The sequence below is a fragment of the Seriola lalandi genome, unplaced genomic scaffold, assembly GCF_002814215.2.
Source record: "Seriola lalandi dorsalis isolate HSWRI2012SDOR001 ecotype SW California unplaced genomic scaffold, Sedor1 jcf7180002054573, whole genome shotgun sequence".
NCBI classification, from domain to species: Eukaryota; Metazoa; Chordata; class Actinopteri; order Carangiformes; family Carangidae; genus Seriola; species Seriola lalandi.
This window is the reverse complement of record NW_019525126.1, coordinates 1,241,683-1,256,592: the sequence shown is the minus strand read 5'-3', so window position 1 is coordinate 1,256,592 and position 14,910 is coordinate 1,241,683. Positions and strand designations below refer to the sequence as shown.

The window sequence follows — 14,910 nt, the reverse complement described above, 5'->3', positions numbered from 1 at the left end:
AAACACATCAGGCCAGGCCCATGCCAAAGATTTCAGTCATCACATTTAAATTCCATCATGGGATATATGTATGTTTGTAATGGAGAACTTACAACATAATTAGGACCATGCCCCAGGTTAAAATATAGCAACACCTTGTTCACACCTTGTTATATTTTTATTTAAACCCCCAACATGAGGAGGTGGAGTATTATTTCACAACTGAGCTATCTGGATCAGTCAAACGTCTGACAGGTGCACTGAAAACAGAAGGGGAGTCACACTGAGTCAACTTGAATGTAAAGGAGGGTTAAGTGAACCCAGCACCGCCAGTGCCGCGGGGTGTAGTAAATGAGTAAGCTGACTGGGAACTCCAAGAGGAAATGTGTCACGAAAAGCACTTTCTCTAACAAGCAGCAGATGATTCATCTGACGCTAATGAATCAAAGTGTTAAAATAACCAAGCAGACTACTATAAGGTAATGTTACCGCAGATTTATGTTATGCTACCTTTATGCTTCTTTAAAACTCAAAGAGCCCTATTCATTTACCACTGAAATGTGTTTTGCTGGCAACGTCAAGCAAGGCATTTGCCCTGTGCTGCAATAAAGCATGTTGGATCTAATACTACAGGCAGCTATTTTCTTTATGCGCTACTTTAAATAGACAGCACCTCAATTCAACCATGCATCAGTGCAGCTGTCTGGGTGACGGATACGTTAAGAAATGTTGTTTTTAGTTTGTGCCTGTTGGTGCTACACGGTACAACACATTTGTTCCATGGACCGAGTCAGTAAAATGTAGGTATAAGTAGTGGACAAGATCCCTCTCCAGCCTTTCTATTGGGTGTTAAGTGGTGAGTTTTAGTTTTCAAGGTCCTGCACCACAAAGACATCTTCAAGGACAAAAGTATCAGTAGCAAGCAGGTGGGTGAGGGAGCATGAACATATAGACCACTAGTCACTTTCCTCTTCATTTTTATCATGTTTTAGGCTTAACTCAGGTGAGTGCACATTAGACTACATGTATGCCTACAGATGGCAAACCATTTGGCTGAATCCTCCTATTGCTTGTAAAGCGTCCTCCATAAATTGGCCATATAAACATTCAATTTCCTAAAGGAAAGAGGCTCTGTTATGACACACAAAAGAGATATTTCATTTATATTTCACTGTCTGCAACCCAAGGTGAGCCATTGAAATTCCCCTCTGATTATTATGTAAACACTCTCCCCACCAGTGTGTATCATGCTTTGTCCCTATGGAACAAACAGGACTGGATGGACGAGGGTTCATTTAACAAAAAGAAAAGAGCTCTAATAAGGAAACAACCGACGGTCCTGTTTGGAGTTTAACAGAGACAAAAAAAAATTGGGATTTGCAGCATTGAGAGAGGGCCATCGCAGAAACAGGTGTTTCTGATCACTAAGCAAATTTGCAAATGTTCACCAGCCGATGCTCCAGTTGAGCCACTACAATACATGGCCACAGGCAACAGCACAAAACTGGGGAGCACACATTGAAGTAGTCTGCAGCTACTCTCCTACTACGATTTAAATACGCTGTAATGTGTGGTAATGGGAGGAAATGGTGATAATGCAGTGTTGCATGGGTCTCAAAACAGTTCAAATTCAGTTCACCCATTCATATACTCATTTGCTTCTCATTACAAGCATCCACTATCACCCCAGTTATCAGCACAGTGTTTAACCTCAGCTATTATTCCATGTCCTGCCATAACCTTGATGACAAAATACATACATTACACTAATTCATGTAGTTAGTGCAGCTCTTGCATGTGTACTGGTGTGGACTGTACAGCTTCATGCACTATATCCAACCAGCTTTGTATTGATATAGAGCAGCACTTTGTAGCCATTTTCTTTGGCTAGTTAAGTTACATCATCACATGGTTTTCCTTACAGGAATAACGATTCTGCTTAAGTGGGCCACCACTACTTTACAGTAAACCACATGGACTGATGTACAGTAAAATAGGTCACACAAATTCCTGGCTCCAGCAGCTTGATATAGCATTGTAAGTAAAACATTTTTTTATTGGACTGTAGAACACTTGGCTGTCACTCTTACCCAACAAGTCTCCTTGTGTTGGCAGACTTGCTGCTCTGCCTGCGGTTAACTCTGGCTCTGTGCTGCAGGCTGACTGGTTGTCTGGCGGTGCGCTGCGCACCATCCCGCGGCGCAGAGGCATGGTCCTCCCGGGAGACGCCTGCAGCATGAGCCGGTGAAGCTCTGGATGATGTGCCTCTGGGCACGCGGACCAGAGTCCTATACTGGCTGGTCCGAGGATAAGTTTCACCGGACGGTTTGGAGGATGCACGGTCCTCTGGTCCCCTTGGCAAGTGACCTTGACTCCTCACCCGTGACTGCTGCTGGTCCCAGACCGCCCGGTCTGCCCCTGCACACTCTTTCCTCCCACCTGTTGTGTCCTTGTGACTGTTGCCAACTTGCATGAGTGCAACAGTAAAAAGCATTAAAACAGCAAATCCTGCACGGTCCATTTTGAGCATGCAAAGTTTTGAAACTACCGCGTAAAAGGGCAGGTCGAGTTACAGTTAATCTAGAGCCACTGAAATATGAGCAAATAAAAAAAATCCGCGATTAGTCTACAAGAGTTCAGCAAGTCATCCTCTCCCAAGAATGAAAGAAGCCTGGATACCTCCTCATAATGCCCAGGTAAGAATTAAGCGGTATGTCTTCAGGATATCAAATCAGCTCCTAACCACAGTCCAAAAGTGAGAAACTCTACAAAACTTTTTTTCTTACTGCGCTGAAAAGAAACGTTATTTTAAGCAAACATTATTCCATCTGTTTTAGTTTATGTTAAACAAGAAAAGAGGCGCAAAGACAGCAGCGCTTCGGCTCCAGGACTGCTGAGGCTCTACTCCTACTCCAAGTGAGAGAGTTTGAATCGTGCTCCCATGAATATCACCACCTCCTTGGATCTGGAGTCACCGGGAATTTTTGTAGGGATTGCATGCGCTTTGCAAGAAGAAACTCCCCCTTGTCGGCTGTATTGTTGCTTCCACTCACTGCACCGCTCGGTCCATGTGCCCACACGCACTTTCTCTGCCAAGTTACATCATCTTACTGTGTGTCTTTTTCTGATTCCTTTGAACGGGAGTATTGAAGTTATCATGACTGGAGCCGCATCAATCATTGCCTTCAGTTTGAATTAAAGTTGACAGGCTACTACAGTATCATAAAAATTAAGAAAACGTTTCCAGATGTTTTTTTCTTAAAGACTCTGCAGCACTATTAGTGGATTATTTCAGTTAATACTGTCTCTTTTATTAAGATTTGAATTCTTTGAGTTAAGGCTGTTTTATCTTATCACAGTGTCACAGGACAGTGTGAAGCACTTTGAATTTAATTTACAATGCTGCAGTTCAACTTGTGCAGGTTACAACATATAAAACGAGAATCATAGCAGTCTGTAGACTCACAGACTCACTTTCATCTGGCAGTAAAAGGTATGGGAAGCTCATAGTTCAAACTCAAACTGAAACCTTGGAAAACTGGTCAGGTTATGTAACAAATCTCATTCATCTCCCCCTCTCATCCATGCTGCATCATCACTTTCCCTCCCACTGTCTGGAAACAACACATTACTCTTTTCCCAGAAGATCTTAAACAACCCAAAGAGAGGTAGCTCCCTGCTCTCATTCAACCCACAAGGATGCACGCCTGTGAGTGGTCCCTGAGCATCATTACCACAGGACTGCCATCCAAAACACACAGCAGCCAAGAGGAAAGCTAGTCTGCCCATTCTCCTTCTCACCATAGCTGAGATACACAAACCTCTGACAAGTGAAGTTTGACCAGGAAAACTAAAAAAAAAAAAAACTGTTACTGTATGAACACTTGAAGAGACAGAGTCCTTCCACCAGACTCTTTCTGTTGGCTCTGCAGGCAAACATAAGTGGAGACTTGGACTGAGCACCACAGCTGATTACAGCTCATCTTCCAACCCATGAGAAATCTAATTAGAGAAGGAGGCTGCATTTGTCTTATGACCGTCCAGCGGTCTCACCCCACCCCCAGGCATGCCGTCTGCCTGGTGTCAATGGCGCCTCTGAAACCGATCATGGCCGGCTGACCCCAGCGTCCTTGAGGGTGACCAGGGCTTGCACAGACAGATCCACGAGGTGCTATCTGCTCAGTGACCTGTGGCTGCAGCTCAAGTGTCGCTGTACTTTAGCCTCAGTCGGTGTCTCTGTATCACGTTATATGTGCTGTACATTAACGTGAATAATCTTGCATTAATATTTTCGCACAATTTTGTCAGTGCTGTCAAATTTGTGTTTGTACAAATGGCAAAAGCTGGACGATTTATATGTCTCCGTTGCTGCGACTGTCTACACTCAGTTGTCAGTTTATTAGAGCACACCCATCTAAAACTAATGCAGTCTAGGTTATAAAAGTTCAGTCATTGTTGAAACTCTTAGAGAGGTGTTGAATCATCTGCGTGGTTATTTTGGAGGATGCAGTTTGTGGTGCTGTTGAGCTGTATTGCATTATACTGACAAGTGTTTTCTATTATTTTGTCATTTATATCAATAAGGGTAGATGAAATAATAGAAACACCTCTCAGTATAATGCAATACAGGACCACAAATTGAATCAACACTTCTCTAGAACAGAACAAAAACTTGAACATTGCAGCCCTCATGGGGGCAGGCCTGCGGTATAAGACTGAACTGGTTTGAGCTACTGTATGTGTATGAACTGGCAACTGAGTGTATTTCAACCACTTGAACGCAGTATGTGGTTAGTGTTCAGCTGTTACAGCCGACTTAATAAGTGGGTGTTTTTCAAATCAAATTTTAATTTTCCGTTGTTTCTTAATTAGTTGACCTAGACAGCAAGCTTTCACATACCCTGTGGCAGCTACAGAAGTACCCTCTGAGGCACAAGTACCCCTGGTTGGGAATCATTGAAGATCTGTGGAGCAGCCATCCATGTTATGAAATAGGACTTAATGTGGCCCAATTTGATACAATTTGCAGCATCTGGAGGAACTCTAGTATAAATACCAGGAGGATGTCTCTGGCTATGACCAACGCTTTAACACAAAGAGTCCTTTGAAAACTCTGGCATGACAACCAAGCCACTCCTATCATCTTTCAAATGCGGAGCAGAAATATAACTGCATTACTCTGCACAGTTTCTTACAAAGCACAGGGTCGTAGCAGCAATAACAACATCCAAGTCTTGGAGTTACACCGACGCAAACAGCTTCTGTGTGTGCGTGTGTTAGTGTGTGTGTGTGTGTGCGTGTGTGTGTGCGTGTGCATGCGCATGTGATGAAGAAAGCTCAAGGTGGATTTGATTTGTCTCCAGACTACTTAGTCCCTTCGATTGCTTCACTTCCAAGATGGTTTTCAGTGTATAACCGTGAGGCAAAACTTTTATAGCTACTGAACACACATTTGATGCCTCCTAATGAATCCTAGCACGGGAACCAACACTGTGTTTACCTGTCAGCATGAATGTCCCAAGAGAGACACATTTGCATCCATTTAGTTGAGAGTGACTGCCTCGTCACCGCTGAGCGAGTGAAGGGTCAGGGTTCAAGTGTACCCATTGGAAAGCCAAACAGTATCATTGCACCCAGAATGTAGGGCTCTCATTATAACCAAGTATCAACAGCGAATTCTTAGCCTCGCCTCCAGAATTTTAAGTGATCCATGTGAATCAGTCTCTGTGATGACTTTCAATGGAGAGCACCAACAAGGAACGTCAATCTCTTCGTTAGCTACCTTTTGCCGTCTGTATCAAAGCCCCCAGCTCTCCTTCCTCTTTGCCCAGCAGCTAACATAATACTGACATTGTTCAGACTGGGCAGCCGTGAGGACCTGGGGGAAAACGTGGAAAAAGGAGGTTCGTTTGGCAGAGAACCGCTTCATAAAAGCTGAAATTATGTGCTTCATTAATGTAGTTTTTTTTCATTGAACATGACAGCTTTTCCTTGGAAGGAATATTATAGAAGACCTCCATCGTGCTTCCTAGCAGACTGAGCACTGTACATAAAACAGGCATTCACGCAACAAGAGGAAACAGTTGAAGATAGAGCAGGATAAATGTAATGTGCTTAGGCCAAGGACTACAGGGCCTTTCCCAGCTTGTATGAATGAAGTGCTGTCAGCTGGGTAATAGAAGTAGGTCACATGGGCGTTATTTAAGAGAGGCACTTCCACTTCGCCTTTCATGATATTCATTCTTGTTTTTTTTTGTTGTTTTTTTTTTTTTTTAATATGGGTGCTGGCTTGAAAAAAAAAACTGAGAATTGTATGTGCATGTGTTTCAAAGCCATACTGTACATGCAACATATTGTCTTGCATGGCATTGTTATTCATTGCTTCAAACCTATCAACGCCATCCACACTTTTAAAATAGTGGAGCGATCCAGAAACATGATAAAGTTAGACAGACACCACTGGCTATGTTTCTGACGCATGTCATAGCACTGGCAATACGTCCGCCCTGCATTACTTCATGGGTGAATGATCGGCTCATTCATTTGTGGGTGTGAGTTGTTAAGTTAACAAAGGCTCTAAGCTGCCTGGGATGTCATCGGCAAGAAAACTGCAAAGATTAAATTAAGTACTTCCCTTTTACAAATTGCCCCTTTTGCGACCTCTGAAAAGTTTCACCAGTGAACAAGCGGTTTTGGCTTCGGTTGAGAAATCACATTGACAAATCGTATGTTACAGCACAGGTTGTGATATAGATGAACTCCTAGCTGTACAATAACCAACCAGGTGCCAACTGCATCAAATGAAGTCAAGCCTGGTGTCAGAGGTCATCGTGGAGAAACAAAAAGGACTAAATCCATCCTCGTACATTTAAGGTTTTGTTGATTTACTGTATGAGTCAGCGATATTATCAGCATGGCTCCACGAGCTTTAAGACCTGAAGAGGTTTAACGGATAGTTTTCTGCCTGACTTGATGGCGGCTAAATGTTTTATGGGCAAACCTCAGATGCTTCCTTGACGTGCTCTTGATGTTCACGGTTAGCCAGCAGGGGCTTGTAGAACAGATTTGTGTGAGTTCTGCTGCTGTAATAAACTGTGTAGTGGACAGGGGTAAAGGTAACCATTTTATTTATCCACTTGGACGTGAACGCCTATGGAGCTGGAGCCCTGAACAGCTCTATTCCTTGAATATTTGAATAGACTCTGGTGTCTGAGATGGGAATTCAAAAAAACATATAGACAGGAAGGCAGAAGTTGCCCTCCTGCTTCCATATAAGGGCTAAATATGTGAGAAGTAAAACATTTCTCTCACTGGCTAACTGTCAGTTAGCTGACAGAACCATCTCTGCTATATGAAATATGACCCAGGAAGCTGCATTACATTATAACCCAGATATCTGATCACGACTGTCCCCTTTTCTCTCCCATTTAACCAAAACTGTAAGATTCCTGTGGATTTAATGTAATTTACAGTTTTACATCAACACATAAAAATTGTTTTATCGATGGCAGCCTTGGTGGGCCGTTGAAATATGCACTTGCTAACATTTTTAACTCGTCAGTCAGAAAATATACTGCTCAGTTCTGTAAATACTCTCTAAATCCTCCACTCTAGCCTTGAATTTTGTGGTGTAGTCCTTCTGTCTCTTGAAGTTTGATTTAACAGTGTCTCTCATGAACAATACACAGAGTGATGTCATGCTACTGCGTGATAAATGCCACTGGAGCAGATTCAAAGGGTGGATCATGCTGGCAGCCAATTAGGTCAAATAAGAAGTTGCCATAACTTTCCAGAAAGCATACATTTTCCAAAGATGTGGGGCCTTCCAGTCATTAGCCAGATGTAGCCTAAAACATCCAGATTCACATGAAATCAATCACCATGTAAATCAATACTGGCAGTAAAATCTAAATAAGAGAAGGGATGGAGATTGTGCCCACTGCGACATGCATTCTTGTACGTTCTGAGTATTTAGTTGTCATGTTTTCTTTGGCTCTTTGCAGAATTCACCGAAGAAAAAGAAGGAGGGAGGAGTTACTGTGTGTGATAGATCATCCTGGCTGTTCACCCGCAGCTTTCTTCCTTTTTCTCCCCACTTTTCTCTCCCCTCCCTTTCAATTTTCCTGGCCCCTCAACCTCGATTCAGCGTGCCTCTCCAGCCGCTGGCCCAGGGCCCCAAGGGCTCTCCTCTTTCTGGTCCTCCTGGCTGTGACCTGGCCACAAGGCCTGCTGGACTGCCTCAGCAGCTATTTGTCCTGAAGGGGTGATAGATGGCTGTGCGTCTCACAGCTTCGGTCCCCATTCACTTTGTTTCATGATGTCTCCACCACGCGACCATGGAAAATCAAGGTCAAGCTTTTTCCACATTAGCTGCTTTACCAGGAGGATATAAATGGATATCTGCTGCAATTACCCTACATCCCCCCACCCACCACAGGAGACAGAAATTGCTCCACACACTTATCTTAAAAGTACAAACTGATGGCTCTATTCAACACACTTTCATAACAGACGACATGAATGATGCAGAGGCAATATTACATGGGATATTTTAGAAATTGGGGCAAAGGTGAGACAGGAACCTGTGAGTTCATGCCAAGTGTCTGGCACCAAACTGCCTGTGACTTTCCAGTAGTTAACCACCTGTTTCAGACATGCAACCGGCGCTGTAAAGAGTAAAGGACTGAAGCCTCTCTGGTGTCACACTGAAAACAAATTCACAGATTTTCAAGTTAAGGGGCCACTTTTGGAGCTATTTATTCTCTGTATATCTAACTTTATTGAGCGCCGTGCAGATCTTATAAAAGTGGTTTTATTTTTGAAGCAGGACCTGTAAAATACTGTTCACACTTGTGCAGGAAGCGTTATATTCTACTGACTTAACTCCTTTAATTGCCTCTAGAGGGTCATTCCTTTTTCAAAGCAATTTTCCAACCAGGTATCAGCAAATCAGCCTATAATGTCAAATAATGAATAATTTTAAATGTAAATATTAGTATGATAAATGCTCTTTGCATTTGCCTTTAAATCTTAGTGTATTTACAACACTGAGCTGTAACTTACTCTTGTGGAAAACCTCTTGTTTTCCTACAGGACCAAGATAATTATTTTAGGGTTTCTAGAACAAACAGCTGTGGTACAGAGACTGGGATGGTCTGACACTGAAAAACAGCATTTTTTATTTCACTCCAATGCAGCCCACTCAACAGCCTAAGTGCACGCACAATAAAGGAAACATTTAACAAATTGTCAGTTGTTTTGATATTACACTGTAGCCTGTTGAGTAATGCAGGTTAAGGTCTGTTTACCTTTACTGCTGGGAATGGATGATGCATAAAGCCCATTTGGTGGTTGACTCACTGATGACACGTGCCTTGCAGCCGCACAACAATTTGGTGTGTTGTGGTGTGGTTTGGGCCAAACCACTCGCTAGCAGTGTTTTCAAGCAGTGTTTTTCTTCCCATATGTAGCACTCATGTAATGCTCATGTTTGATGGCTGCTGGACGGGCCTCATGCTTGGCTAGCTCTGAGCAGAGAATCATGTGCTCTCCTCAGCAACAGTTAGGTGAATGAAAAATCTTCTTCACTGCTCCCAATTAACAGTGAAGGTCGAGTGCCAGAAAGTTATGATGCGATTTAACCCCCCGCATGAGGTCAATTTGACCTGAATAGCTTCCTATTAAGCATGATAAATTTGTTATTTTTCAATCCATTAAACCTTTTCCCCATAGTCCATTTAGTCAGAACAAACCATTGGCCTGCCATAACCTACGTCCTGTTTACCGCGAGCAAGCTTCAAGGGAAAAGGGGATGACACAACAATTAGCCGAGATGACTTCAAAGTGTTTTCTGCCACAGGCTTTCGCTAATTATCAGTCACTAGTGTTGGGTGGGAATCCCTCCAGCGCAAAGGTCAATAGGGTAACATCAACAGCAGCATATAACAAAGACTAAACTTCAGTCCAGCCGGTGCGCCAGCCATCAATGAAACCTTGTTATGGCCATGGGATCCATGGTACAGGGATTGAGGGGAAGAATAGGAGCGTGAGGTTCAGGGAGGAAGCCTCTCTGACTGCGCTGACCTGTCTGCAAGAGCCCCTCGGGCAGACAGACACCAAGGCCTCCGACAGATGTTTGGGAAAACTGCCCCATTCATCATGGCACTTTTGTGGAATCTCTTTGAACTGCTTTTTTATTTTGTGTCAAAGTTGCCTGAACCACAGAAATTCAGAGTAGATAGATAGATAGATAGATAGATAGATAGATAGATAGATAGACAGAATATTCTGGATATATTAATGTCATTTCCATATCTTCTAAGTAGGCCTTAGTTCCTGGATGTCTCCTGTCACTGCCCAGCTCGTAAATCACACCCCTGAGGGAGCTGTTGGGCTAGATGTGTTTTTATGCAACACTGCCTACAAGCCCACACTACATCCCTGCTTCCTCCAGTGTTCTCATACACACACCCACACACAAACACAAAAACACACAAGCATAAATTGGCGTGTTCACAATGAAGTGTGAAGTCATGGCATGGTTGCAGAGTCTCAATCAGCCCATGTGGAACTGCCCTTTTTCCTCCCACTCTCCCATGCTGCAGCAGTGGGGTTCAAATCACCCAAGGCAAAGATGACAACGACAAAACTATAAATTAAAAAAAATAGACACTTGCAGAGCCAATAAAACTACTCTCCCCATCAGATCGCAAAATTAATTTCTGTAGCAATAAAACACGGAGGAAAAAACTGCAGAATTTATTCTGTTTGTATTCTGTCTTTTGTTAACATTCCAGTTCACTCTAATGTAAAAGTATTCATATGACTCTTCCCAAGCCTGCTGGTGCAGCTGAGTTTTATACTCGAGCACTCCGTAGGGAGCAGGAAGAGAGGCCCCGTGCGTCCAGAGCCCCGTCTCCTGAGCAGCACTAAGCACTCAGCAGGCTTCAAGGGCGAATGTTCATTAGGGAGCCAAGTTTTAATAAGCCCGCAGACAGACATGCTGCTACACAGCCTCAAGTGCCAGAAGAGGTGAATTTACTTATCTTGCTGATCCTCATGACTTTACATGGCATCATGAGCAACGTATCTACATACATGACCCAACATTCACCTACTGCACACCATTTACCATCAGGTCAGGAAGTAGAGTTTAGTATGTGAAATAGTTTAGATACTTCACTACTGCAATTGGAGTTAGAATAGATAGAAGTGCATTGAGACTGATGGGCCAAGTAATGTTTATTTAAACCTTTATTTATCAAGTGAAAATTGACTATGTGCAGTAAGTGCTTCACATTCACACCAGGTCTGTGTAATTACTGCCTACATTAGGGCAGAGTGTCTTGCCCAAGGGCATGTAAGTGAAATGTGTGTGTAATTCACCTGCCTCAAATTATTTCCCAGCAGGTCATGGCGTGTAAATCAGTAAGTCATGGGTTTTATATTTTCCCATCGGTGGTAAGACAAGTAGTATCAGATACTGAAGCAAAGGTGGCAAAACCGCAATTTAAAAATACTCCACCACAATTAAAAGTCCTGCTGTCAAAGTTAGAAAAAGTACAAGAGTATTATCAGCAAAGTATACTTAGAGTCTAAAATACTCATTATGCAGCAGAATGACCCAATGAATGAAAAAATACATCATATCTTATAAACTGGCCATAGGTTTGTGTATGGTATGTTAAATCATTCAAAGAAATTTTATAAATTTATAATATTTTGGGAAATTAACTTATTAACTTACTTGAGAAGAATTAGATCAAAAAATCGATACCAGTCTTGTCTGTCTGGTAAATACAAGGCTTTGCTAGCTTGAGCATAAAGACAGAAAGCAGGTGGAAACAGCTAGCTTGACACTGTCTGAAAGTAACAATATCCACGTCCCGTCACTTCTAAACCTGACAAAGTAACACGTCTATTTCATCTTTACAAAGACCAAAGCTTCAAAATGAGCAGTTGTTAGTTTTATGAGTGGGGTGGGGATGTTATATGCTGGACATACTCTTAGCCCAACTGTCAGAGCTAGCTTTTCTCACTGTTTCCAGTCGTAATGCTAAGCTAAGCTGCTGACAATAGCTTCATATTTAATTGGCAGATATGAAAATGTTATACTGTTTCTTAATGGGATAGTTCGTGAATTTTGACGTGGGGTAGTGTGAGGTAGCCATATATAGTGGGTACATTACCTACAGTAGATTATGATGAGCGCGATCCCAGATAGGAAAGCCGACCGGGGCACCGGTAGAGCGGCAGAGCTATGTGTTGCTGTGCATGGGGCCACGGGAAAAGAAAAAAACGTGTTTTAGGCACTTTTAACCCCGAAACAATCCAATGTCCGTTTAAATGTACGCTTCGTCAAGAATATTTTCAGCAGTTTATCTTCCCTTGAACACAGCACTTCCCTTTAGCTCTACATTTTTTTTCAACTGCTGAACTTCAAACGCCACATCCGCAGGTCACCTGAGTGAATCAGAAAGCGGAGTAATACACGGCGCTCCGTAGGTGCGATTTCGCGTAGTAATACGGTAGTTCAGCGGTTTAAAATATGTAGTGCCACGTCAAAAAAAACAGATATATCCCTTTAAAACGTTGAATTCATATGCTAATCTGCAAAATAACTTGTAGCTATAGCTGTCAAGTAAATGTAGTTGAGCAAGAAGTACAATATCATAAATGTAGTGAAGTATAGGTATTATAAAATAGAAATACTCAAGTAAAGTACAGTACTACAGTAAATCGGCATAGTTACAATCTACTGCTGTTTCTGATTTATTCAAACCAGATCTGCAACTGTATCATATCTATCAACCTACAACCACAACAGCCTTTTTATTTAAACAAATTATACTCTACAATCCAAAGATAAGAACAGGGTTTCCACAGTGGGAGCTTTGATTTGTTTTCTATGACAAATGTTAAGATTCAAGACACCAGTAATATATAATGTAATGACAAATGAAAACACAAGAGCATATCAAGGGTGTACTTTATCACTCTGTCATTATGGAGTGAATTGAGTATGATAACTGATCCACTGTTATTTCTGCAATGTCAAAGTGCTCTCCTTGCAGAATGAGTACCCAGCCTCCCTTCTTCATGGACATCTTGGCCCAGTCCAGACTAGTGTTTATCTAAGGAAGAGGTAAATTACTAAATGAATAAAAACAGGATGACAACTGAGTAGAAAAATACATGATGATGGACATGACAATTATCGAAAGCTGTTAACAAAACAATAAGGTCATAAAATTGTCATTCAAGTGTTTCTACTTTACTGTGCTAGCCACAAGATAAGATAACCCAGATGAATCGATCACAGAGCTTGTATATTAAAACTCGCATGACAGTCCTTGATATGAGTTCATCCTGTGTGGGATGTTTAGATACGTTTCGGAACAGATTTTGGCTTAAATTCTTGAACATTTTGTTCTGCACCAGGTTTTGTGTTTGGGGATTGTCAAAGGCTGCAGGGGGATTTCACAATGGGCAAATGGAGAATGGAATGGAAGGGTGTAGTGTTCACAAACAACCCAGTCTCTGTTTGTTGTTTGTAGATTGATCCAGAGTATTTTAAACCTCCCTCTGAAAATAAATAGATTCTGTGGCATTCTAACAAAACAACAAAGAAAGATGCAGCCAGTGATATTACCCACAAAAGGCCTGGCTGATATTAGAGGCTGTTATGGTCAAACTCATGTTGGTCCTACTACTACTGTTTTCCACCACCTTATTGTTTTCTTCTCACCAGTTGATAGTATCTGATGAGGAGTTTGGCAATCGCTGGTTGTGATTGCTTGCAGAGGGATCAACCATCTGTCCACCATTTAGCATAAAGAATGATTCTGTGTTTGCAGCGAGTAGTCAGATCTACTTATTAGATCACTGCGTCATCTCTTATGATGATGGATAGTGTCGTGTAGGGTCACTCTTTTATCAAAAATTTTACTCAGTTTGTGTCTGAGGCCAAGCCACATCTGGAGGCAACCTGGGAGCTGTTAATCACATACCTAAACAGAAAATAGCTCAATCTCCTTGTCGCAAACACCCAGGAACTCCCTTAGTTGCATAACAGTCTTTATTATGTCATTTTCGTACTTAGCAAAAGACAGAAAATGGACGGTTTTCATATGTATATATTTATGAGGTAATAAATACAGGGTGTCTGTGAAATGTGACTGAAAACTTAAGTGTTATATTGTATTTACTTGGACGTGTATTTCCATGCAAAACCTCTTCGGAGAGGTCTTTCTGGGCAAATTCTTTGCTGATGTAATGTTTATTTTGCCACAAAAATCTTGCTGTTGCATTCTCTAATGACTGTAACAAGATCACAAATTTATTCAGTGGATGGAAAATATCTCAACCGCAGTCCACGGACAATGTTGGATATCTGACGAAATTTGTATGTCCTTGTGGAGCCGTTGGCCGGTTATACAAAGGGCTTTTAGAAGATGACGGTGGTCTGGAATGGACGGCTTCAAAAGTTAGGGGATTCCATCGAGTCTGTGAAATATGTTGCCTAATTGGCAGGAGTGAAGCTGGGAAAGAAACAAAGAGCGAGGGATGGGGGGGTGCAACATCTTGACAGCCAATCCGATTGATTATCATGACAGTGTAATGGCAGAAGATACAATGAATATTGTGTTGTATTGTTTCTGTGTGCTTCACAGGATTTCACAGCCTGGACAGAATCACCATTGGGCCTTGTTCCCTGTTCTTCAGCTTTGTCCAAACGAAACAAACAAATCAGAAGCATGTCAGTGTGCCTCACCTCTGTCCATCAGCCCAGAACAGGAATATGTTTTCTTATTTTCATTTTTTTATTTAACTGACCTCAGGCAGACATTTCACCGCAAAAAGCCCTTTCTCTTTGGAGTCTGTTCATTTTACTTTGATGTGTCTGTTGAAAACTGTAAAGCATAAATACAT

The 14,910-nt window shown here is 42.0% G+C and overlaps 1 protein-coding gene across 1 annotated transcript in view; it reads right to left on the bottom strand.

Annotated features, from left to right (window-relative positions):
• The window catches only part of LOC111663175 (latent-transforming growth factor beta-binding protein 2), an 84,819-nt gene extending 81,199 nt beyond the window's left edge, over positions 1–3,620 (bottom strand). The window contains exon 1 of the mRNA XM_023417266.2: positions 2,070–3,620. Within this exon, the coding sequence (XP_023273034.1) occupies positions 2,070–2,509 (440 nt within the window). The 5' untranslated portion in view covers positions 2,510–3,620. The remainder of the gene's footprint in view (positions 1–2,069) is intronic.
• Positions 3,621–14,910: the final 11,290 nt, after the last annotated feature.